This window comes from Rhinopithecus roxellana, chromosome 2 (assembly GCF_007565055.1).
Source record: "Rhinopithecus roxellana isolate Shanxi Qingling chromosome 2, ASM756505v1, whole genome shotgun sequence".
Taxonomy (NCBI): domain Eukaryota; kingdom Metazoa; phylum Chordata; class Mammalia; order Primates; family Cercopithecidae; genus Rhinopithecus; species Rhinopithecus roxellana.
Window position 1 is genome coordinate 78,994,292 of NC_044550.1, and position 27,997 is coordinate 79,022,288.

Sequence of the window (27,997 nt, forward strand, 5' to 3'; positions counted from 1 at the left end):
AATAATAAAATAGACCATAATGGCTATTTATGAGATACGATTTTTAAATGGAATTAATATTCCTTAAAATTTTTTGTTACTATCATATGTACTTGTCCTACTTAGAATATTTAACGTTTTAAATTTAAAGTCTATTGGAGGTAAGGGCAGTTGCGTAAGAGTACACAGGTTAGGCCTTGATTTCTGTATTCCTACAATACCCGAACTGTTGATTTAACACACTTGATTGCCATTTGTCCTCTTTAAATCTTCACTTGTACTATTGAAACTTAAAGAAGATAAAACCAAATAACTATTTATTTGTTTATTTATTTATTTATTTATTTTTGAGATGGAGTCTTGCTCTGTCACCAGACTGGAGTGCTGTGGTGTGATCTCGGCTCACTGCAACTTCCGACTCCCTGGTTCAAGCGATTCTCCTACTTCAGCCTCCTGCGTAGCTGGGATTACGGGCATGCACCACCACACCTAATTTTTGTATTTTAGTAGAGACGGAGTTTCACTATGTTGGCCAGGATGGTCTTGATCTCCTGACCTCGTGATTTGCCTGCCTCGGTCTCCCAAAGTGCTGGGATTACAGGCATGAGCCACAACGCCCGGCCACTTCATATTTTTCAATTAGAATGTAAAACATTAACTAAAGCAATATTTCATTAAATAGATTTTTAAAAGGAAAATAAAATAAAAACAAATATTGACAAAATATTTCTGGAAAATATCAAAAGGAATTTCTATATTTCTTTATTTTAAAAGTTTCATTAAGGCCCATGATTTACAAATAGAATATTGAAACTAAGGCATAAGACAACAGAAATGCTACTAATCATTTATTCAGTGGTGAACTGTGAGTAAATCATATTTGATCAGTATACACATTTCAAAAAAATTTTTAGAAATGTGTGGGACTTATAGGAAAACTGTTTCATACATTAAAATGATAAATTGCATATATTAAAAGAAAATACACATTTGTGTTTATATGTGTGTATCCTTAATTTATCTATTTACATAACTTCACAATATGTACATAATGACACATTTATGTTTGTAAATTGTCAGATGGCATGAGTATCAAACTATCTTCATGCCGTCGTGTTTTCAGTAAAATAGAAAACACAATTTATGACCTGTCATTGTGAAATTTTTGTTAGAATTAACAACCAGAGTGGTCTTTGAAGATACAAAGAGCAGCCACACTATTAAAAACAACCTTCATGTAATACAGTATGGCGCTAAATGGAACCAGTGTAAATGAGCTGCCTGAAAGCAACATTTCATATTGTTCTTCCCTGGGGCTCCAAGAAGGCAGGAAGGGAAACTAAAGAAGCTTTCCTCTGCCTTGCTTTTGGTAAATTATTTCATATGGGCTCATGGTAAATTATCCATTCCTTTTTCCCAGAAGAAAGTAAGTAATATTGAACTATAATTGAAAACACTGGCAGTAGGGGAAAACTTTCTGTTTTAAATGCTATGACTAGAGAATGAATACAGTATGCTAGAAGCGTGGTTAACCTGAGCTCCAAATTATAGAAATAACACTGCAGAACTGCAAGCATGGCATTTATCATAAAGATCTTTAACATGTACCTTTCCTGATGGAAGAATGCATTCCTAATGAAAGGATGTTTGGGTCTGAATGTTTAACACAATTCATAAATTTCATGTGAGCTATGCCTCAATAGTTACCAGATAAGAGCCTTAAAAATGCAGGCATTCTTTTCTAATTCTTGTAGAAACCTGCGGTGAGAACACAGGCAGATCTTTTACCCCAAAGGCACCATTAAATGAGGAAGAGCTATACAAAATATAGCTCATTACCCTTAGAGCAATTCATCAGTAATGAATTCTATGCCAATATCTAAATTAACAAACACATTTATAAGCTTGTTAACTGAACAATATGTCCAGGAGCCTTATTGAAGCTGTGAATCAGAGATCTGATAACCACATTCTGTTGAAACCATATGTCTCTAAAGCAGCAGTTCAAAATCCTGGGTGATACGGGCAATTGACGTTGCAACATGCAACATCAAGAAACTCACAGATGCTCCCTCAGAGTGGAGAACACATCCAAGGTTAGTAAGAATAGCAAGTGAGCAAGATTCTTTCTTGAGTGCATCTTCTTTCATCTTATGTTCTAGTCTATGGATAGAACTACCAACAAGAGTAAAAATGCCTAATCCACGGAATAATAGAAGATGACAGCTGGTAACCCCAAGTGCAGAGGTTGGAACCTGCACAATAGAGAACTGATAATATTTGCTGGTTATGACGTGGCAGGAAATAAGATTTGACATGAGAGTGCTTACCGTTGCAGCCAGCCACATAATTTCTACATTCTTTCTTTTTTTGGATTGGATATTTTGATGGAGATTTTCTAGTAATGCTTTTAAATCATTTTGTTCCTGAAAATGTGAAATATCTGAAGGAGGAAAAAAACAAAGGAGAAAAATAAAATGAGACAGTGTTCACATTAAGCTGCCTATGGAGTTTTTTTCAATACATTTATTTGCAACCACAACTTTTCTTTTAGACAGGGTCTTGCTCTGCCTACCCAGGCTGGAGTGCCAGTGGGACCAAATCTCTGCTCACTGCAGCCCAGCCTCAATCTCCCAGGCTCAAGTGATCCTCCCACCTCAGTGCCCAAAGTAGCTGGGATTACAGGAGCATATAACCATACCCAGCTACTTTTTGTATTTTTTGTAGAGACAGGGTTTGGCCATGTCACCTAGGCTGGTCTCAAACTCCTGAGCTCAAACACACTGCCTGTCTTGGCCACCTGAAGTGCTAGGATTACCGGCATGAGCCACTGCACCCAGCCTCAAACACAATTTTATAATAACAAATATCATTTGAAGCAGAGAGTATCTGAGGATAACCATACATATTAATTTATCTGGTTTTATTATTTACTTATAAATATGCTTAATTCTCTCATTCTCTATTCTGTATAACTATGGTAATATCAAGTGGTCCTACAGTACTATTTTACCAGCATTTTGGACAAAGATGACAACTTCTGTCTCACTTTAATGAAAGCATAAGACATAGATGTCATGAGATATAACTTTCCTTCTTTTTTTGCCATTGAGTAGCTAGTCTGAGTCAAGAGAATATATTAAATTGAACGTCTCAGGGGTGGGAGAAATCTAAAAGTTCAAATAAAATACATGAAGTCAGCTGCTATACAGCAAGTTTCCTTGAACTCGGCACTATTAACTTCTTGAATCAGGTAATATGTTGCTGGGAGGAAGACCATACTGTGCATTACAGGATGTTTCACAGCACCCCTGGCCTCTACCATTCACGCGCCAGTAGTAGCTTTCCCAAGGTAGCAGTAAAAACGGCCTTCAGACACTGCCAATGTCTCCTGACAGAAAAATATATCCTGCTTGAGAACCACTGCCAGAAAGAAGCACAGATATGATACGGAAAGAGGAAAAACATGAGGCTATAGTTCACAGTATGAGGTAATTGGGTAGAAAGCAGGAAATGACACCGGTGGCTCAGATTTCTACATACTAACAACTAAAGCATGGGTAATAAATGGCATACACTTTATTCTAAAAACAGAGACAATGTACATTATGACACAAATGTCCCCAAGACTTGGTGAGATGGCGTTCAAGATTACAGTGACAGAAACAAGAAGACTGTCTAAATGAATGGTTGGGTAAGTACTGTATAGTATGAAAACACACTCTACTGTTGAATCCATAAACTGAGAGAGAAACTCCCGAGAGCTTTAACTAAGACTAAAAACAGGAGAAAATACAATGGACTACACCTACATTACCAAGTTTCACTGAAGAAATAGATGACATAGTCCTTACAAGTTCACAAAAAGTGACACAAATGAATTTTAGTAGTAATGAGGCTTTGTACTTTTTCAAATTTGTACCAGATGTTGCAGTTTAGCAAAATAATATATCTGAATAGTTCTAGTTGGTGGCTTTGGCTCCAGGGAAGGGAGGAAGAATCTCAGTGAACTATACTAGTGATTAAGAGCGGAAGTGGTTGTTAAGGTAGGAATTTCCATTGAAAAGAATCATATCTCATCTTGGATTTTATGATCACAGAATAGAGGAAGGTTGGGTACAATCCAGATAGGTTGAGGGAAGTGAGATTCAAAATCATCGTATAAAATATATGCATGATTCCACTGAATTTGTTTCTAAAAGGGAAAGTTGTCAAAAGTCAAATCTTTACTATTTAACTACAGATGATTCTCATAAAAATGAGAAAGTTTGACTGAAGACATTGCATTGCGAGGTAGAAGCTTCTCTGATATACAGAAATTTTAACAGGACACAGCCCAAAGATAGCCTGAAGAGAAAGGGAAGGAGGCCAAATATGGAATGCCTTGAAGGGAGTTATAGAATCAGACCAAGACTTGGTGGCTAATCAAAGAAGGTAAGGACAATAATGCTGCCTTTTAATTTATAATCATGGCATGCAAGAAATAAGAAGTCAAGTCCACCATCCCTGCTTTTAATGTTGATAAATGGCAACAAAAACAAACCCAGGGGAAGCCATAAATTAGAATTATAAGCAGCCATTAAAATAATGTGGAGGTATATCAGTGACATAGAAAGTGTCCTTGATATTGCTGAAAAGAAGAATTGGTCAGATTAATGAAAGAATGTATTTGTGTAACAATGTGTGTGTATGTGTGTGTGTGTGTGCACGTGCACATGAATGCCTGTGTGTATGTTGGCTTCTCTTGGCATATGTATATAGGCAGAGTGAAACATTACTTTAGATATTAACAGTGGCCATCTTTAGGTGTGCAACTTAGTGTAATGTTTCAACTGCCTTTTCATTATCATTTTAAATGAACATATATTGTTTTTAAATAATAAGATGATTTTAAGAGCAATGGGAAACAGAATGCGCATGAGAAAAGGAAAGAACTTAAATTAGTTTTTTTTTAGATTCATAGTAGAACAGTTTGTTATATCCTGAAGAGCCTAAATTCTTATGATATAAAGACCTGAATTCAAAATTTCCACAGTCTAGTAGGGTGGGATGGATATTTAAACTATTATTAAATATAGGAAGGTATACTGCAGACTGTGACATCACTCAGTAAAGATTTGTGAAGCAAGGGAAGCACTGGACAATTCTATAAGAATTGGTGTATGTGGGAGGGCATCTAGCAAAGATAATGCTTTGTGTCTACCAAGTGCATTTGAGGCTGAGGGGCAAATAGCAAAGGCACGAGGCATGAGCCAGTACTGCAGAAACAGGGAGTGTGCGGTTCACCATGTCCTTAGAGTGGATAGTCCTGGGGCAAGATTTATGAAGGAGAATCAGGTTCTGCTATGCTGGGGAATCTGGGCTTCATCCTAGAAAATGCGGGCAGCTGGTGAGTTTTAAACAAGGGCTTAACCCCTTCTGGAAAGCCCCTGAGTTTCTTTCTGAAGTCAGGCTTGTACAAATGGCTCTCAAATCATTTTGAAAGCAATACAGAATAAGAAGTTTCCTTTAATACAAGATGAAGACATCACACGTGTTCTGGAGACCTGATGCATAACAATGCAATTTTAATCAGCAATACTTTATTATGTATTTGAAATTTGCTAACAGAGTAGATTGTAAATGTTCTCACCACACACACACACACACACACACACACACACACACACACACACAAAGTGATCAGTATCTGAGGTGATGAAATAGTAATTAGTCTGACTATGGTAATTATTTAATAATGGATACGTGTAACACATCATCAAATTGTATGCCTTAAGTATACGTAATCCTTATCAAAAATATCTCAATTTACAAAAAGAAAAAAGCTTAATTTACATAATATCTCACAGCAGTCATACACACACACACACCCCTCTGTAACAAAAATGTTATGAAATAATATTTACCCTTAGTGTATGCCTTGCACCTGAAATTTTTCTATTTCATAATTTTTGAAAAATTGTAGTTCCAACACACCACATTTATTTAACATTTCATAGGATTAACATAAAACATTTGGAAAGCCCTGATTTAGGGCAACCCTATGTCCAAAGTGACTGGGGCTGAAGTGACTTTTTCACAAAGTTCATAGTGAGAGGAGGAGTCAAGGCTAAAACTTTGTCTCTTAACTGTTGTACCCGTAATTTCTCCAACATCTCTGCTGATGTTTTTACCATTGGTAGCACTAAAACCAGCTCTGGTATTAACACAATAGGCCAAATTCTTCAGAATGCTGAGACTCCAGAACACAGCATGATTTATCAAAATAATTTTGTTTCATTGTAGACATGGAAATGTTTTAATAAGCCATTTTAAATAGACTATAGGGATCCTAAATGTAAATCAAGCACTTGGCCATCCTTTCCTCATTCCCACCTCATAAAGAGAGTGTGTTAGAATCGACAGGCATGATGTCTCATGGAAATTTCACTCCCTCTCCCATGGTGTGCTTCTTACAAGAAAGTAATTTTGATGGTTTTTTTTTTCGTTTGTTTTTTGTTTTTTATTTTTACATTTTTAGGCCACTATTTCTATTTCTATAGTGACAAAACTTGCTTTATTCAGAGCACACCTCTGTCAACCTAATACTTTGGTTGCTGCCAGTTTTTTTTTTTTTTTTTTTTTCCCAACCCAATAAAAATTGCAGACCACAGAAATTCAAGTCTGGTTCAGGAGAGCAGTACAATTAATAATAGCCAGTTTGTTAATAGGTGAGATTTCAAGATGTAATGATAGATCCTGATGTATCCACTGAAAATTGTGGTGTACACAGAACGTGAATTGGTTTTAAGCTTAGACTGTGTCTCCTCAAACGTAAATATAGCCAAAAAGTCTTGCTTTTGCTACTCATTCCTGCATTATTCTAACACAAAATTTAGACAGCACAGCTGAGTCTCTATGCATATATCCATAATAGTATTCTTTTTTTTGAAATGGAGTTTAAGAAAGTATTCAGAGGTAAAAGTTACAAGAATGTTTATTGCATTATTGTTTATAATTTTTCATAGCAAAAAAGCTTTAAAATGTTCATAAAGAGTAAGAATAAACCAATATATTAATGCAAACTAATATAAGTAAAAAGGATACACAAATACCATATGTGTCAACATGGATATATCACAAAAATGATATTGAGCAAAAAATAATGAATTATAGAAAGATTCACCCAAAGCAACTAGTCATATAGTTAAATGTGCAAAACTGTACCATATTTTAATGGATATATAAATACAGAGTAAAATGTGTATGAGGATGTAAAACATCAAATTCAGGGTACTGGTGTTCTCATAGGAGGGGAGGGTTAAGGGTGGTAAGCCGGAGGGATACAAAGGGAGCTTTCACCCTATCTGTAAATACCTGTTTCTTACGAAAATTCTAAAGCTGAGCAATGGGTTCCCAAATGTGTGCTATTTATGATTTGTTCTTTTTTGTTTGTTTGAAACTTTTATAATTGGTTTTCAAAAACAGAACTGAGCCAAGATTCCAGGAAAATGATTTCTAATGCCAACTCTACTGCTGCTTTGACGTGTAGTCCTGGACAAATTGCTTAACCCTCTGTCCCTATTTCCTCAACTGCGAAATACGGATAAGAATCCGGTCATGCGTCATTGACTAGTAGTGGAAAACAATGAATAAAAGCCTTGGCAGAAAAGGCTACATTATTAAATTCTGTGTCACCTCTGAAAAACAGAAGAAGATATTAGTAGCACTTAAAAAAGAGTTCATAGACTCAGAAGGGAAGCTACTTTCTCAGGTAAAAGTCAGAATGTATACAAAGTAAGAAAAAGTCTCCTCATACACATGCAGTCACATACCCCAGTCACAAACATTCACAAACCCTGAGACTGTTCTCCCACCTCCCCAATGGAACACAACAATCAAGCTGAGAGTCAGGTGTTAGGACCTATTTCCTCCTTGTTAGGTCAAATAGGTTTCTTCAATAAGAAGAGCTCTGAATATGACATTGACCTGAATCACAGGCACGGTATTAATAAGGAAACAGGAATGGAACCATGGCCTTTTAGCTCACTGAACTGTGATGCTAATGATGTCAAATAGCTTCATTCTCTTACGGCCAAATAACTGTGTGGCCAGAAACTGTTCCAAGATGAATCAGAAATTATGATTGCCTTCCCAGTCCCTAATCTACTCATTTCCCACACGAAGTGGCAGATACAAAATTTCCATGGGAGGCGCCACACTCTCACTCTGACATCCATTGCTGCGATCCATACCCCTTGAAATCAAGACTAGTTCAGGAATGGACATGATCTAAACCAGATGGCACTAAACTCTCATCTCAGCAACTGTTTTAAGGATATGCAAGTGGCCTGTGCTATTCCAGTTGAGTGAAGCTCCGGAAGAGGAAAGGAACCTCTTCTTAACCCTTTGGTTGAGCGTGGGGTTAGCTCATGACAGCCATCTTTTAGCCGTGAGGAGACTAGATGTAGGATAAAATTTACATGATAAAAGATAAGATCAGCCTAATGATAAAATACAAAGGAGATTTTTGTTTGTTTGTTTGTTTTTGTTTTTTTGAGGCAGAGTCTTACTTTATCACCCAGGCTGGAATGCAGTGCTGTGATCTCAACTCACTGCAACCTCTGCCTCCCTGGTTCAAAGGGTTCTCCCGGCTCAGACTCCCGAGTAGCTGGGCTTACAGGCACCCACCATCATGCCTGGCTAATTTTTGTATTTTTGTAGAGACGGGGTTTCACCATGTTGGCGGGGCTGGTCTCAAACTCCTGACCTCAGGTGATTCACCCGCCTCGGCCTCCCAAAATGCTGGGATTACAGGTGTGAGCCACGGCGCCTGTCCTGAGATATGTTTTATACTGCTGAGTCACTGCTGAGTCACTGAACCAACCTTCTCTTGAAACCTACCTTACTGCTAGAATTTTCAGTGAGGTTTATCAGCAAGTTTTCTTTATTGTTTAAGCTAGTTTGAATTAAGAGTTTTTGTCACTTGAGGCCGGGCATGGTGGCTCAAGCCTGTAATCCCAGCACTTTGGGAGGCCGAGACAGGCGGATCACGAGGTCAGGAGATCGAGACCATCCTGGCTAACACGGTAAAACTCCGTCTCTACTAAAATAAAATATAAAAAACTAGCTGGGCAAGGTGGCGGGTGCCTGTAGTCCCAGCTACTCGGGAGGCTGAGGCAGGAGAATGGCGTAAACCCGGGAGGCGGGGCCTGCAGTGAGCTGAGATCCGGCCACTGCACTCCAGCCTGGGCGACAGAGCTAGACTCTGTCTCAAAAAAAAAAAAAAAAAAAGTTTTTGTCACTTGCAATCAAAAGCATTCTAAGGTAAGTAAATTCTTACATATGTATCTTAAACACTAACCAGCCATAGTACAAATGTGTACTGTTGATTTAAAATGAGGAAAGGACAAGTCAGAGTATTTCTGGAGGGCAGCAAATCTATCACACCTGCAGTGATGGTTTTAAAATATGGTCCTACATTCTTCAACACTTTTTATTGAGACGTGGAATGTATGGCTCCTCAGGTTGAATCTGGGTGGGCTTGTGACTGTCTTGACTAATGAAGTATGACAGAAGTAATGCTCTGTGGCTTCTGAGGCCAGGTCTGAATTGATTATGCCTCTCCTGCTTAATTCTCTTGGAACTTTGCTGACTGTATTCTTCATTTTGAGATGCTCCCTATAAGAACCCAGCCACTATGCTGGGAGAAGCCCAAGCCACATGGAAGGTCTTGTTTAGGTGCTTAAGTCAACAGTCACAGCTGAGCCCAGCCTTTGAATCAAGTTAGCCCAGGTGCAAGAATGTGAGTACAGAAACCTCCAGATGCCTCCAGTTCTCAGCCCCCAGGTACTCTTCCTTCCATCTGAAGGTCATGGACATCATGGAGCAGAGATAAACCATCCCCAGTTTCCCTTTCTGATACCTAACCCACAGAATCTGTGAGCATAAATAAAATCATTCTGATTTTATAACAGTAAACTTGAGGTAGCTTGTTATCTGGCAATAAATAACTAGAACAGAACAGCTATAAAAAATAAAAACAATTTAAAGAGCTTGTACTTCCAAGTATGAAAAAATTAACAGATGAACACTGCTTTCACTGTCTACTCTGGTGAGTACTATATTCTGTAATATCAAGTCTCTTCCACAATTAATTCTAAAATAATTATAGTTAATTGTACTAGCAAGCAGACAAATGCAATTAGGTAAAAACCATTGAGATATCTTAAAATTGAAAATTATGTTGTTTTAGATGCTGTAAAATCTTGAAAAATAAGAAAAGACAAAACTCCACCGAAACCAGCTTTATTAAAATTGCATTTCCAATTTTCAGTTTATGAAGATGGCAATACAAAAAAAAATCAAATGTCAAGATCCCAACCTGGTCTGAGTTGAATATTTTTGACCTACATACTTTCAGTGTCTTGTCTTAAATGAATTTCAAGGTTGGCCTGGCACGGTGGCTCAAGCCTGTAATCCCAGCACTTTGGGAGGCCGAGACGGGCGGATCACGAGGTCAGGAGATCGAGACCATCCTGGCTAATATGGTGAAACCCCGTCTCTACTAAAAAATACAAAAAACTAGCCGGGTGAGGTGGCGGGCGCCTGTAGCCCCAGCTACTCGGGAGGCTGAGGCAGGAGAATGGCGTAAACCCGGGAGGCGGAGCTTGCAGTGAGCTGAGATCCGGCCACAGCACTCCAGCCTGGGCGACAGAGCCAGACTCCGTCTCAAACAAATAAATAAATAAATAAATAAATAAATTTTAAGGTTCATCACCCATGGCAAAAAGAAAAAACAAACTTTAAAAGTAATTTTTAAATTATACTCAAAACAACATATTAAAAATTATTTGAAATTTCCTCAATCAACATTGTACATTGGGGACTATGGAATATGGTGTGCAGGGAGAAGAATATAACGATAACATATTTTTTCCTGCTTATATTTTTTTAAAGACAGAATTCATAATTTGATTCCAGAATTTCCAAACAATTTAAAGTCATGTCAAAAAATCTAAAGATGATTTGTTAAATGGCTCTCCAACTCTAAACTCTAGTCTCCTCAAGATGCCTAAGATAGTTCAAGCACAGATAATAGAGCAGAATGGGAAAGAAAACAGGAGTATGAGAAGGGCTTAACACAAATCCCCAGTTCAGTCTTCTTGTGAGCCAAGTTAAACTGGGTGAACAACTACTTTTACCCATACTCAAGTGGCCTCGGTGCTGGCACCGAAGGCAATTGAATGGCCTCCTTTGTTTCACCTAGTCAAACTCCCTAGTCCCTGCATTTTACCCCAATAATAGCCCTAGCAATAAATGGCCCACTGAAAGTGCATTCTCCACACAGAAGTCTGAAAAACAGACTAAGAATGGATTTCTTAAAATTTAGGCAGAGAAGGAACACAGCTTTTGAGGTGATTTCAGTGCCCTACCTTCCTGACCGTGCAAGAGCCAGACTGCTAGTGAAATACACCAAGGTCAGATGTCAGCCCAGGGAGGCAGACACATAACAAGCCCTTCTCCAAAAACCAAGGGCTCATCTTTTCCATGCCTCTCCTGTTGCCTCTAATGTGGAAGGGATTAAATCACAAACTGTAAGAAAGTCAGAGAAAAAGGCAGATAGTTGAGAAGATTGGGGCTTTTTCCAATAGTCACTGTATGTGGTCTACCTCTTCAGGCTCTTGCAGGCAAGGAAGAATTAGGTCTTGAATATTTCTTACTATATAGAATAAGTTAAATGAATAATTTCTGAGGTATTAGGAAAGGTATAAATGAGGCCAAATACAGGAAGATGATGAAAATAAAGCTGTGTTGGAAGGCTCCAAAATGAGGATAGAGGTAATAAGAATACGAAACCTACAATTTATTCCATTCATATGGCTCCCTTTTTTGACTTGATGTGGTCTCTGATTTGGTAATCTGGGACACTCATATATTTACAGTTTATCAATGGCAACAAAACATATTAATCTATTAATGTGCTTGCACTGTTATTTTCTGACCCACTTGATAAAGACAACTTTATCCTTGAGACTTCAATTTCTCACCCTTACTTAGCTTCTAAGGAGAGTTTCACTCTATCTGACATTCTGTGATGCAGAATTAGAATGACAAAATAAAAGTGGAAGAAAAAGTGGCCTGGAAACAAAAGGCCTTGCAGTTGTGGTTCAGGGAGGAGGAGAATGGTAAATAAAGAGTGAATGTTTGCAAGAGTACTATGCCAAATAGCTGAGTGAATTACAGAGTTGGAAAACTGGATCTAAAAAGTGAAAGAAGAATTTGTTAATTGTCTTTAATTTGATGTTTCATTGAAGGTTAGAATTAATGTAGTCAACCTTTAATTGTTGGTTTGATTGAACATCATACTATGATAAATATCTGAATTTAACTTCTTGTTAACAAGAAGTTTAACAAGGATTTAACAAGAAGTTAAATTTATATATTTATTTCCAAAAAGGATGATGAGTCTTAATATTTTCAGTATCCATCTTACTTTGCAGTGTAGGACCAAAGAACTTATCCTAATGATGATTTCAGGAGCTCACCTATAGGGGCATTCCAGAAAGAAAAATGTATGCTTTGTTTGAAAGATTATCAGAGAATTAGTGATTTCATGAAGAAAACAAGATAAGTCAACATAGATTGCAAAGATTATAGAAATGACAGAGAAGGAGAGAGACTATTGGATAGAGAAGAGATGAAGTTTGGTTCAAACTACTGAAAAAACTTCACGATCAAATTTAACTAGATTGTTGTTTGTTTCTGTTGTTTGTACACAGCAGATATATGACTCTGTTGAAAAGCTGAAAGTGTGCCACAATTGTCATCTTAACCATCTTTCTAATATTTATAAGTACATGTGACACTTTTTAGTCACAGAAATTGACAGTGGAAATTTTAATACTAACTTCTTTTCCCTGGTGAGATAATGCTAGAATGCACTTTGAAATACAAGGTATATACAAAGTAATTATTCTGATTTGGCTGACAATGAAATGCAGGCATTGAAAACACCAAGTGACTCACCTAAGTGAGCTTTCAGTTGAATTTATGTCTTTTGATTTCATGCCACTATGTGCAGACTTACTAGACTGGTATACTGGGAGGCCAGCCAATCTTTGATGAGTAGTAGAATCTGGAATGCAAGAGTTAGACATTCAAAAAAGATGAGAGCCTCAGCGAAGAGGAAATAATGAAGAAAATGTAAGGCTAATTGAAAGGCAAGACGTCTAAGTTTGTACCTACACATACTACAGCAGAATAAGGCTAGCTAAAAGATTTGATGACTATAATTTATGAGGACCACCAAGTAACAGATAGTAACATAGATCAATGCCTGGTTGGCCAAGCAGGTGGACCTTTGTATGTGTGTATGTGTGTCTATCTTTGTTGCCTGTACTGCTGTTTGCATTTCATAATTTGATGTAGTCTAAAATTTAAGGGACATTAAAAGTCTATGTATGTGGTTTAACGTGTATTGAGGAAATACAAATTGGATATTATTTCTTCTTACTTTTTCTTTTAAAAAGCAACAGTAGTACTTCAAAAGATAGTAAAAAATTCTCTCAATCTTTTTAATGCTAAAAAGCATCAAAAACTTCAAAAGGTTAGTACATCAGAGTTTCTTCTGCAATTAGTTTAAAATAAATTTGTAATTACAAGTGTGTAAAAATATATGTATGGAAAATAAAAGCATGGTGTTGGAAATATTCAAATATTTAAAAATCTACAATCTTAAATTCAGTGCAGAAGCCATTAGACAGCAATAGTGGAGCAGCAGCATATAAATTAAAAGAACATTTGACTGGGAGTCAGAGAACATGGAATTTAGTCTCTGTTCTCCTACTAAATGGTATGTGAACGACCCTAAGTCCCTCATAGCAAATGATGGGGTTGGACTAGGTCAATATTTCTTAAACTATGTCCTGGGGAACACTTATTTTAAAAAAATGAAAATGAGGGTTTCAGGTAAGTTTTTGTATTCCCATAATGAAAAAAAAGCTATTTTAAACAAAATTAATTTAGATACTATAGATTAGGTTAGCAAAGTATGACTTGCAAGCTAACCCCAGGTCATACATTTTTTTTATTTTTGTAAATACATTTTTATTAAAACTCAGTCATGTTCATTTTTAAATTTATTTTATTTAATTAATTTATTTTTTTGAGACAGAGTTTCACTCTTGTTGCCCAGGCAGGAGTGCAATGGTGCGATCTCAGCTCACTGCAACCTCCCCCTTCCTGGTTCAAGCAATTATCCTGCCTCAGCCTCCTGAGTAGCTGGGATTACAGGAGCCCCCAACCATGCCTGGCTAATTTTTTTGTATTTTTCAGTAGAGACAGAGTTTCACCATGTTAGCAAGGCTGGTCTCAAACTCCTGACCTCAGGTGATCCACCTGCCTCAGCCTTCCAAAGTGCTGGGATTATAGGTGTGAGCCACCACGCCCGACTTGATTTACATATTGTCTATGACTTATCTTACACTATAGTAGCCATGTTGAGTGATGACAGAGATCATATGGCCCACAAAGCTAGAATTATTTATTATCTGGCTTTTTACAGAAAAAGGTTGCCAGCCATCCTACAGACTTTCTCAGAACTTTCAATGTGATAATGTGAATTCCAAAATAATTTCACTATTTAATCCTTGTATCACTCAACAATTATTAACAGAAATAGTGTTACTTTTCATAGTCTTCATTAAATTACTTCCAACATCCAACAGCTTATACCATGCATTCAACAAATGTTAATGGAATAGAAACAACGTGCTTGTCCTCCTGGAGCTTACATTCTGGCAAGGAGTCACTGTCAAATAATGTAAATGACATATTGCATGCTACATGATGGTAGAGGCTATAGAAGAAAATTAAGAAAGAAGGGTTCCAGGGGGTAAGAGATTGCAATTTCAAAGAGGGTGTTTAAGAAAGGCCTTACTGAGAAAAGTGACATTTAGGTAAAGACTTAGAGGAGGTGAGTGAGTGACCTCTAAGGGGAGAAGGCATTTAAGACAGAGCAAACAGTCATTAAAAAGTCCCAAGAAACAGCAAGAGGTCCATGTGGGGCAGAAGTCAGTGTGGAGCAGAGTAAGGTAAGAGTGAGAAAAAGAGGTGGAGAGGGATCAAAGGATCAAAGGGGTTGACTGTGTGGTGCCTTAGAGGCCACCGTAAAAATGTAGGTTTTAATTCAGAAAACAAACAAACAACAACAACAAAAACAACAAAACTAACAACATTGGGGTTTATTGGAAGAGTTTTAGGACACACATAATGAGACTTTCATTTTAAAATAGTCACTTTGGATGTAGTGGATATGAGTGGACTGAATGAGAAGTGAGAGAAGAAACAAAGATGCTAGGAGGAAGCTGTTGCCAACACCTAGAAGAGGTAAGAAGGGTTTTGCACAGGGCTGTAGCAATGCAGGTGATAAGAACTGGTGGCATATATTTTGGAAGTGGAGCCAGTAAAATTTTCTGATGGACTGGAAAGGGGATGTGAAAGAAGGGACTCAAGGGTGGCTATTTTTTTCCCCAAAGCAACTAAACGGTTGAAATTGATATAAATGTAGATGGGGAAGACTGTAGGAAGAACAGCTTTTTAAGGGCTTATCAGGAACAAAGATTAAGGTGTTAAGCAGGACACAAGAGTTTAAGGAAGAGAGATGTAGATATGAACATTGATAGTTAATAGCAGATATTTAAAGCAACTAGGCTGTGTTCAATTGGGGAGCAGAGTAGACATCCGTGGACTGGATCCTAGGCCACTCCAACATTAGACGTTGGAAAGATAACAAGGATTAGAGATTTAAAAGAAGCAGCCATAAAGCAGGAGAAATAACAGACTGTGGTGGCTGGGAAGCCAAGTGACAAAAGAAGGAAAAAATAACCATGTCACACTTGTTACTAGATCAAGGAAGATGAGGGCAAATGATTGAGCATTGGGTTTGACAATGTAGGCTCTTGACAGAGACAGTTTCCACGAACTTACAAGGGTAAAAGACTTACTGGAACATCACACACCGGGGCCTACCATGGGGAGGGGGGAGGGGGGAGGGATTGCATTGGGGGGTTATACATGATATAAATGATGAATTGATGGGTGCTGACGAGTTGATGGGTGCAGCACACCAACATGGCACAAATATACATATGTAACAAACCTGCACGTTATGCACATGTACCCTAGAACTTAAAGTATAAAAAAAAAAAAAAAAAAAGACTTACTGGAATGAGTTTAGGTGAAAAAATGGGTGGTGAAAAATTTTAATTCCACTTTTATCTACTCTTTTTGGGACACTTTCAAACTTAAGCTTGTCCTGCAGTGTTACATAATATTCCTCTCTATTTCCAATCCCTTTTGCACATTTTTATATGTCTATGCAATGACACATATGAATATATGAAGAATTCCTCAGCCATCTTGATGTTTCCAAATATTCATATGTTTTAAATAAAATATGCAAAATATTTGGATAACTGACTGGATTTTTTATTTATAGATTTGGGTGTCTACATGGTATGACAGTTGAGATGTTTATAAAACAGTTATTAGAAGTAAATTTTGTTTATTACTCTGTAATAGTCTAATGTATAGTTTCTGCTGGAATGATATTCATGTGTTAATTTAAGAAAATCCTTGTATCTTCTTATATCTTTAAATCCTTATGTCTTCAAGTTTGTTAAAAATACCCTATAGGCCAGGCGCGGTGGCTCAAGCCTGTAATCCCAGCACTTTGGGAGGCTGAGACGGGCGGATCACAAGGTCAGGAGATTGAGACCATTCTGGCTAACACGGTGAAACCCCGTCTCTACTAAAAAAAAAAATACAAAAAAAAAAAATCTAGCCGGGTGAGGTGGCGGGCGCTTGTAGTCCCAGCTACTCGGGAGGCTGAGGCAGGAGAATGGCGTAAACCCGGGAGGCGGAGCTTGCAGTGAGCTGAGATCCGGCCACAGCACTCCAGCCTGGGCGGCAGAGCGAGACTCCGTCTCAAAAACAAACAAACAAACAAACAAAAACACAAAAAGCTCTGTAATATTAAAATTATTCTTTGTGTTTAGGAAATTTAGATATACTTACTTAGCTTAACATTATAAATCAAGGTAATCTCACATTGAACAGAATCATCTTTACTGCTGAGTTGTTTTACATATATGTTTTGCTTAGGTCATTCAACTATTAATATTTGTTAAAACAACAGATAAATAAAAGATGAACAGTTTCAACATTCTGGGCAATTTCATCTTCTTTTACACTCATGTCCAAAGTATAATGCAGTGCAAAAACGTAACATTTAAAATTTGACAGCTAATTCTATCACATCTTATAAATCCAAACAAGTGGTTCTCAGGTCTTACTGTGCAGGCAGAATCACCAGGAGGGCTTGGTAAAACACAATACCTTGGTCCCACAGCCAGATATGGATATGTTTGAAATTATTCTTGTATGTGTAAAAGGCAAAGAAAGATACTGAGTAGCACAGGGGTTGATGATGCTGATCAATTGCTGATGTGCCCTCGTTTGTATATGTACCATTCCCCATTCTGCTCTTTATCACAGGAAACCTCATTTTCCAGGCCAACTTACACTTAACTCTGGGCAATGAGGAGCCAGAGGGCAGGAGGAAGATAGAAGCCAGCCTGTTGCTCCCCCACCTTTCTGCTTCTTATTGGCCCCTGGAAGTGGTTATGTCTTTTCTATGGCTCCAGCTCCCACTGGGAACCTTTTGCATTCACGGTCCCAGGTTTTGCTAGACAGTCCTCAACAACACTCTAGATCCAGAGGGATAGCCCCAGCTTTTGGCCTCTGGTGACACTACCTCTGACGTTTGTCCTTTTAGCACCTGAGTTAGTAGCAACTCAGTATTGCTAAACTCTTGGTGACTTCACCAAATTCTGCTTAATTTGTAAATTCCTAGACTTCTTGATTTCCTGTCTGGGGCCTGATGAATACTGCCAATGAGCACTTGGCATCATTTTTTAATTTTACCTCAGTATAGCCTAGGCTAATATCCTAACTCAATTGCCCTTCTCTTCCTGATCTTGTTTGCAGGTTAACCCCTTCTTGAATAAGCTTGACCTCCTCCTCAAAGTTTACAGACAGTGAAAATGATGCAGAGAGAAAAGAGATATTTGGAAAGGAGAGTATGATGATAAAGTGGCAAAGTTTAAAAGTGCTTTTTGTCACTGTTGAACCTTAGTTGAGAGAAAAATGGCCACGTCTGAAGTCACTGTTCTGTAATGTAGAAGGCTCTCTTAACATTCAGAAAGGATCTCTTTATATAAATGTGAACTGTTCAGAGGAAACTGAGTATTACCATGTATGGAAAAATGATTAGTAACTTAGAAATTACTGTAGAACCTGGGAAATAGTTAACTTATATCAGAAAGTCTCTGTGCTAATCAGAAACAATCTGATTGTTTGAAGACCTTTTGTGGGTGAAGTCTGGGAATCCAGGCTCAAGATAAGTGATAGTTTCTAAGGATAGAGGGCTCCGAAAAGCAGAAATGAGGAAAAACAACCATGGCATGTTCTGAGAAAGTAAAAGCAGCACATTGAAACTTGTGGCAGCAATGAGTCACATTGGGGTGTCATATCAACACACATGATTCCAATTTTAGGTAAATAAGCAGAAAGTGGATTGGTATTCAGACGCACCCTTTTTTGTTTATGGAGCATTGCCATTCACACACAGCTGGTGCTGTTAGTATTGATTCCACCATATATTTTTGGGGTCTGTGACAGAGCTCATCAAGTCACCACTGTGAAAGTAATACTCACTTAAGGAGCTTAATTCTTATCATTAGACAGATAAAATGTAGTACAACTCTTCTCTCTGATATATGTACCAACTATATGTCAATTTATATTCTGTTTCTCAGTGATATTATCCTTGTCTAATACAAGGTATCCGTTAACAGGTGATACTGACTGCTTTTCCATAGTCTGTGGCTTTGGAACAGTATGGAGAGTCCAACAATGCAGTTTGCTAAAGAAGTCTGCCAAAACCTAGTGTTGATTTCTTCCAGAGCACAATCTGTGTTATAAATGTTGTAGCTAGTTTTCTGATTCTCAGCAATAACCTCATGTGTATCAATTTGTAAGTTTATTATACATGGAATATGATTCTGTATATCTTAGTAGCTTTGTTCTTTCATGTTGAAAACAAAATCTAATAATCTCACTCAGAAAAGCATTATCACATACTTGTTCTGGAAAAATTATCTTGATGTACTAGAGAGTTCTCTCCTGTGTTGGAAAAATTTGGTATATATTCAATGGCTGTTTGGACAGAGTATTCAATATTAGGGGTGAGTTGCTCCATTATTTGACCTAACAAAATTCAATTTTATATATTCCACATTGTACTTAGAGTAAAGCTCCTCCTTCTCACCTGCTTCTGTGAAATCCTCTCATGGGAAGGTTTACTTGTCCCAATGGAGTTCTTTTACTTGTCATAAATTTCATATTATTTTTAGTTTCTATAATTTTCTTTCTAGTTGTACCCTGACTTAAGTCATCTTTGCTCCATGAATCTATATTTTAAATAAGATTTAAGATAAATCGAAATACTAAAAATGGAAAATGCTAACTAAAAATGTAAGTTCAAAGGACACAGAATACCTTAATATAAATAAACTGTGCCCTATTAACTAAATGTACTAAATATTAGTTTACTTAAACTAAACCTAAGTCCTTGACATGCACTCACAGCTTTTACACATTATATTTAAGGGTTACATCTTAATAATTATGCTAAAATAATTTTAAAGGATATCAGAGAGAACCATGATTGATCAGATTTTTAGTTGGTAAGGTAGATGTGAACAAAGTCTTTTTTTTTTTTTTTTTAAGCTTTTCCTCTGAAGCAACCAAAGGACCATGGGAGACATGAGAGAAAGTGTTGTATCAGCAGAGGTCTGAAGACCAATCCCAGACTACATTTAGAATTCTTTCAAAACCTTTGTATCAAGAGTTTTCTGTGACCTTTTGTTGGAATTCTTCAGGTGTTAAAGGGCCTCAGGCAGGCATGGCATATATTTCTTTTTCCCTGAAAACCAGGGTACTATGTTTTCAGTCTCTGCATCATATGAGAGGCCTAGTCCTCTGCCGTCTTACAGCTTCTCTTTAGCTTTCTGGTTAGTCTCAGGGGCCTCATCATTGTTACCTCCCTAGAACCTCTCAGCAGGATCAAGTATAGATCCTTTGCCCATAACTTCCACCCTGAAATTTCCAACTGTCTTTAAACATGCATCAATTTACACCTTGGGAAAAGAAGACTCAAGAAAAGCTCTCTCACTTGATTCTGTTGCATTCAGCCTATTTTTTAATTTCTCTATTTGTATCCACTGTTACGTTTCCTAAGAGAGTAGCTTTCACCACTCTGTTTCTCTAATTATACAACATGCATTCTCTCCTTAAATGCCTGTAATGTGATTTCAGTCCATGCTTTTTATTAAAGACTCCATTAAATGTCATTGATGATTCACAATCATCAAATCCAATAGCTTCACTTTCATCCTTATTCTTCTTTCATCAACACATTTGATATTCTTGCTCATTTTCACGCGGATGGTATTCTTCTCATTTAGTTTATTTGACTCACTCTCCAATAATTTCTACTTCTTATGGGATCCTTAGTCCTCCTTTCCTTACACTTATGAATGTTCTCATTTTATAATGTATGTTTTCTATGTGGACTACATAGAAAACTAGTCAAATAATTCCTCTGAAATTAGTTATCTATAAAATATTGGGTTCTTATCCTATTTTCTTATTTTTGTAAATATAAGTGATGCAGATCATGTTTTATTTTTCCTGGTGCAAAAATAAAATCTGTGACAATGCATACAACGAGTGTCAGAAGTGATTGGTAGAAAGTAAAATTGTTTGAACAACAGCAACAACAAAACTAAATTATTCAAAAAATGAATCAACCCTCCAAAAGAGCAACTATTGTTTCAGAAAGAGGCTTAGCTTTAATGTAGATTATTCTTTGATTACCTTGAGTCATTAAATTGAAAGCTACTAGGGCATAGACTGTATCTTATTCATCTTTCATCATCCAAACTGAATAGACTTTTACACATAATATTATCTCCACCAATATCTGCTAAATTTAATGTGAGACTTACAGTAAAAATTGTTCATAAACACACACACACACACACACACACACACACACACACACACACAACATTCTACATACCCTCACTACAATACTAAATTTCTTTTTCTAAAAAATATTTTGTATATAATCCTTATTGATGTAGTTGATGAAACACTATATACAAAACACTGGAATGTGAAATATTGTATAAAAGGTATAGAACAGGTTAAAAAACAAAAGCTCTGTTTTCTTTCTTAGCTCACAGTGCTAGTAAGCTCACCCTTATAGTGCTAGCATAGGAATCATTATGGTACAATTTCATTAGAGCCGTATGACAATATCCTTCTTCTTTGTTTCAGATAAAACACAAAGGATATGGGCATTATTATTAGAGAAAGGACACAGAATTTAGCTGTAATACTTTGATAGCTGGTTCTTCCTCCCTTAAAGGGAAGAGGAAGACAGAAGGGGCTTTATCTGCTTCCTTCAGAAGCCCTGAATCATGTATAATATGCGGTGGTGACTTTAAACACAGAGCAGTTTGTGTTAGTGATTTACAGAAGTACTATTTTATTTTATTTCTAGCACAAAATGTAAGTGTCTGAATGCTTTAGGTAGGCACAAAAAGGAATGTGAAGGATGTCTGAGATCATCAAGCCCAACAGGAAGATTAGAGCAAGAAAAGGGAGAAGCACTAATAACTGCCACACTGGAATTCCCAGGCTGATCAAAGGGGCCAGTGAATATCACAGGTAGGACCTGAGGGGAAGTAACTTCTGAAGATTTCTCGTGCCTTAGAATCAGCAGAAAAACTGTCTGAGAGCTGCATCACATACAGAGGAGATTTGGTGGGAGAAACACACAATACATGTGCCCAGATAAAGCAGTCATCAACAGCTTTGTCTATCTGACAGATATATAAGTTGTCCTTGGTACGAGGATTGGATCCAAGACCCCAGAAGATACCAAAATCACAGATGCTCAATTTTCTTATATAAAATGGCATAGTGTTTGCAAATAACCTAAGCACATCATCCCCTATACTTTAAATTATCTCTAGATTAATTATAATACTTCATGCAATATAAATTCTATGTAAATAGCTTAGACTATGTTTTAAAATTTTTAATATTTTTGTCATTGCATTTTTTTTCAAATATTTTTGATCTGGGGTTGATTGAATCTACGGACACAGATCACACAGATACTGAGGGCCAATAATATATTATTTTCTGCAGATGAAGATTCAGCAAAGATTTACAGGAAAGGAACTTCTGGGATTCCTATATGTGGCCTCTTTCTCTGTAACAGGCACATCCCAGTTCTAGATCCCATGAACTCCCCAAAAGAAAGACACAGAGGCCACCCAGCCCTACCAAGACTTCCACTAAATGGCCTTTCTACAGTTGCAAGGAAGATGGGGGTGGAGGATAATAATATCTGAACTTGGCTGAATATTTCTTCCAAATGAAACTGAGATTTTAAGTAGTCTAAAAGCACTGGACTATGCTAAACATATTGAAAGGGCATGTTGATTGGCAACTTTAATTATCCATTTCCTATTCCCAATTACTAACTTCTAAAGGTTGATGAGTGCTTCATAAAACTGGTAGTAGTTACTGAAATAAAACTATTCCATGTTTGTAGATTGCTGAATTGAGACTATAAATTAAAATTGCTACATGTATAACAGAATTAGAAGACATTTTGGAAAGAATATTTAGTCCACAAATGTTTCTATATGAGAAGAGTAAAAAGATGAGAACTACTTGACTGGGAGTGAATGTATAAGCTAAAATTAATTTATCATTAAGTCCTGATATCACAAAAGTCAGGGATATCCCTTAAAGTTAAGAAAATCTTTGGAGAAGAAACATTTTTTTTACTTCAAAAATAGAATTCACCTGCTTAATTCATAAATCATTTAAAAAGAGGATCAATAAATTAAGAGTCAGCACATCAATAATGAATTAAAAAGTGAAAGTAATATGTTTAAGAAATTAACCTACCCTTTAACATTGACACTAATTATCCCTTGATTTCGCTATGAAAGAAGGAAAATAATAGATTATACGGATTGTGGATATGACCCAGCATGACAGTTTTTTCCTTCTTAGCAAATGGCCTAACCTCTACTCATACTCTTATAAAAGATTTATTTTTTTTTTTTCCTTAAATAGAGCACAGCTCAAATGATTCTTTGGCTTGCAATGTGTCTACAGGAGGAATAAACCCGTATGTCATTATAATTGTATAGACTGGATTTGTACTTTTGTTATGGAGCACAACCACAGCCATACTACAACTCCATTCTGTGTCAAAGAGAGTTGTCTCAAAAATACCGGAAACAAAATATCAGAAAAAATCCAGTATGTTCAGACAACTGTGTAAGCAATGAAATGCAATTGGTTTTATACAAAATTCCATCTTATTTGCAAGGAGAGAAATATATTTACATGTTTTCAAAAACGCTTGTCTAATATTTAATTGGCAAGATATAGAATCACATGTTGTTGTTGTTGCTGTTGTTATTTTGAGACAGAGTCTCACTATGTCACCCAGGCTGGAGTGCAGTGGCACAATCTTGGCTCACTGCAGCTTCTGTCTCCCGGGCTCAAGCGATCCTCCCAACCCTCAGCCTCCTGAGTAGCTGGGATCACAGGCGCACATCATCATGCCTGGCTAATTTTTATATTTTTTTGTAGAGATGGAGTTTCACCATGTTGCCCGGGCTACAATTTTTCAAAGTTATATTCCTATGAAGAGCTACTTGAATATATAATTATTTTGTATTTCAACAGTGCCTCTACATATTTCTTTAGCAATATGATTGGTTTTAGTACTGAAACCCTTCACAGACTTTGCCAGCAACCTACTTTGTAACACATGTTTTGAGTAAGGATGGCATATTATTAGTTCTCAAACATTAGCATGAATCAGAAGTCACCTCAAAGGCCTATTAAAACACAGACTCGGGGAGAGTTTAGTAGATTCACAGCGGGGCCTGAGGGTTTGCATTGCTAACAGGTTTCCTGGTGATGCTGATGCTGCTGACCTGGGGACCACATATACTTTTCGAGAATTAATATAAAAAATATAATTTGGAAAAAAGTCTCAGAATTTTTGTCAGTAGCTTGATAAAAATTATAATTTGTTAAAAAAACATTAACAACCAAGTTAAAATAAACTCTTTTTCATTAATTACTAAAGAAAAATAGTTTTACTTACATTATTAACTTTTCAGGTCATTAAAAAATTTAATACTGAAAGTATGTGGCTGCCAAAGAATCTCCATGTACTTAAGTTCATTTTGGCCAAAAATAATATTTGATTTGAAATAAAATATATAAATCATAATATAAAATCTGCAAGTGACTTTTTTTTTAACTATCCACACATGGGCATGCATATGCCACTGTAATATTTTGATACCACATTCATTAGGTTATGAAGATATAAATGCTCTGCCACCCGACATATTTCAACTAAACAACAGAATATAAATCAGTGAGCAAATTGTTCATGATTAAACAACAAGTAGTAACAGGTAGACTTTGATTACAGCTTTTGGTTAAAATATAATTTTCCTACTTTATTAAAACTTCACTTATCATTGTGAATATCTCAACATATTTATACTATTTATAGATGAATTCCAAATACATTCCCAGCTCTCTGATTTTGGACTGCTCAAATGTTTTGTGCTTCATACAATGGGGAAAAGAAATGTAGAATTGAACAACAGCCCCCTCCAAGACAAATTCCAAACATGTAAAACACATTTTTAAAGGCTTGGGTCCTTAACTTTTTTGCACAAAATACTGCAATACATATATTTAATAAGTTAGTTCCCTCATTCACATTGACTTAATATTACCTTGTATAACTGGTGTTATATCTGATGTTCTCCTGCATGCATGTCCAATGTCTGATGTTGCTTATAAATAGAGACTTAAATCTTTAGTCAAGTCTTTTATATGGTTAAGAATTATACAAAATTTTTATCAGACCAATTAAAATGTCTAATTATAAGGTCCATATTTTTATTATTTGGCATTTTCCAGTGGCAATGAAATTAATGTCTCAGAATGAACAGCAGGACACATTCAAGAAGGCAATCAAGAGAATGATGCAGGTTTTGGCCATGCCACCTTGGCAATCAGTCTTTGAAATCAGATAATTTCAAAATCACTCTCATATCCTCACCCCTGCTTCTTTAGTCCAATGACCTCTATGTCTGACCTCTTCTAAAGATTTATAATCAAGAAGCCATTATTGTTGTCTTCTCTACCTCACATACTTACAATCAGGAGGCATCTTTTCCATAAATATCTTGTAATATTCTTGCAGAAGTTCAAAGTTTTCCTGATTAATACTTTCTTGCAAAGAGACATCTCCAAACCTACAAATAGAAGAAAGAAAACAGTTATAAGTTATAAAATGGCACCAAAAAGTAGCACATTTTACCTTTCCTTTTTAAATAGATTGGAATAATTTCCTAAGGAAAGAGTCTGTCTCATTTTTCAGGCTACAATGCACAATGGTGATTTCAAACATATTCCAATCTCCACTGGCCCTGATTTTACTAATCACTTCTAATGCATCAAATATCCTCACAACCATCAAATGTGAATTTAGAGGAAATACCATGTATGAAACACCAGTCTCTGTGCATGGACATAATTGATAATATTAGTTTCCCCATCCTGCTCCATACCTCCGCTGCAGGGCTGCATCTCTGTATGTGTTTAAGAAAACCTTCTTTCTTATTATCTATCCAACCTTCCATTTCACTCATGGCTGCTTAGGGAGGGGTCCAGAAGACCAGCACTGGACCCTGGGCTGCACACAGTTTTGCCCACACTATCAACTGCTATAGGCACACGTAGAGCCAGATTTCCCAGACAGTAGATCATTTCTGCTGACATTTTTTTCTGTTCATACTGAGAAGTCAAATGGTTCTGTCCATATAGTCTTCCACCTCTTGTTCAAGACAAACCTGTCTACCTGTGTGTCACTAACCTTGTGTTCTTTTTGAGAATTTCTCAAGTTCAAATGTAAAACCCACTTGTTTCTCTATAAAAGGATGCTATGTAAATGGCTTCCAATATGTATCTCCATCAAAATCTATATTTCTATATGTCAACAGAAAATTTCAGTGTGCATTTTCCCACTCCACTTCAAATACAACATAACCCCAAACTAAAACTACTTCCTCCTTTGAACCATTTCTAAGCATGTCCCTAATATTTTGGCACTAATTCAGGTTCAAAATCTAGGCATCATTTTGGATTTCCTCTTTTCCTCACTTTACCCACTCTTCTCAGTCTTTTCACACCTCATATCCCTTCCTTTTTTTTTCTCAACCGCTGTCAATATATATTAAGACATTTAATTATATCCAGTGTGGACTCTCCTAAAGTTTTCCAAATACCACAGAACTATGCCTCTAGTTTCTCTCACTTCCAATTTACTTTCTGGAGCCTGGTCAGATCATTCAGTCTCAATGAAAAATGAATTTACCCATACAAAAAATATTTAACATCAACTATGTACCTTTCATTGCACCATGCAATAAATGAAATGTTGGAAAAATTAATCTAACATACATTTCATCATATCAGCTCACTGAACTTCAATGCTTCTCTCCTCCCTGAAAGGATGATGTTTCATAATCTCCTTAATTTAGCATCTAACTTTCCACAAAGGCTTCCAAAACCTCTTGTGGGAATGTAGTTACACTGTCCTCCCTTAGCAGCATTTCAATGCCTTTGGGACTTTTAACATTCTATCCACTCTTGACTGGAATGTCTTACTTTCCTTAATGGCTTGATTAATTCTGATTCATCTTTTAAAGCCTGGCTCATCTCTTCTATGATACTTCCCCCATGGATTCATCTCCCATCTGTGAATCACTTTCTTTTATGCACAATTCCTGTCCCTTCCACACCTTTATTTATTGCATGAGCCAAACTGTAACGTAATGTTTGTTGACTTCTCTTCCTCACTGGATTATACATTCTTTTAGGATAGGAAGCAGATTCCATGCTTCTTGTTACCCTCTATTCTCCTTATGTCCCATAGCTTGGCAGAGCACATGGTATTTTAAAAATACCATACTTGCTTAATATTAGTGTTATGGAGTAAATGCTTGTGTTGTCCTCCTAAACTTGTCCTCCACAACTTGACTAAATTTGACCACAGATGCTATTAGAAAGAAAATGAGCCACATTGGGTTCTCTTCATCTTATATTTAGTATCTACTGTGTTTAACAATATCAGGTTGAAAAGACTGCACACTTATCTCAGGTGATCCTGAGGACACCTCCTAAAATTCATATGTGGAAACCCTATCCCCCAAAATGGCAGTATTTAGAGTTATGGCCCCTAAGGGGTCAAGTTAAATGAGATTATGAGGGTGGGCTCTCTCTGTCCACAGGCACAAAGAAGAGGTTGTGTGAGCACACAGGGAGAATGTGGTCAGTCATTTGATAGCCAGAAGAAGAGCCCTCATCAGAAACCAAATTGGCTGGAACCTTGACCTTGGACTTCCTAGCTTCCTGAACTATGAGAAACAAATTTCTGTTGTTTAAGCCACCCAGTCTATGGTATTTTGTTACAGCAGCCCTAGCAGACTAATAGTATTTATTTATCTAAGAATGGTCATATACAAGATCTACATTTTGATTTTGAGTAAACAGAAGTAAAATATTACTTCTAGATTACATAGCACATCTAACATGTAGATGTTGCTGCTAAAGCTCAAAATTCAGAATCAGAAAAAGGAGGTTCAGAGAACACAGAGCAAGCAATATGCTCAGATTAACAGTTGGTTGATGTCAGAGTGCTATTCACATTCAGGCCTCCTGTTTCTCGCAGGGTTTCCCTACTTTGCCATTTTGCCTCCTTTTCCAGTCTTGTGTATCTTGT

At 36.8% G+C, this 27,997-nt stretch overlaps 1 protein-coding gene across 4 annotated transcripts in view; it reads right to left on the bottom strand.

Annotated features, from left to right (window-relative positions):
* The window catches only part of INPP4B (inositol polyphosphate-4-phosphatase type II B), an 855,326-nt gene that overhangs the window by 65,082 nt on the left and 762,247 nt on the right, over nt 1-27,997 (bottom strand). For all 4 annotated transcript variants that reach the window (XM_030917305.1, XM_030917308.1, XM_030917317.1 and 1 more), the window contains 2 exons: nt 25,372-25,469; nt 2,310-2,422 (listed from right to left, as the gene is read on the bottom strand). In XM_030917305.1, coding sequence (XP_030773165.1) covers nt 2,310-2,422; nt 25,372-25,469 — 211 coding nt within the window. The remainder of the gene's footprint in view (nt 1-2,309; nt 2,423-25,371; nt 25,470-27,997) is intronic.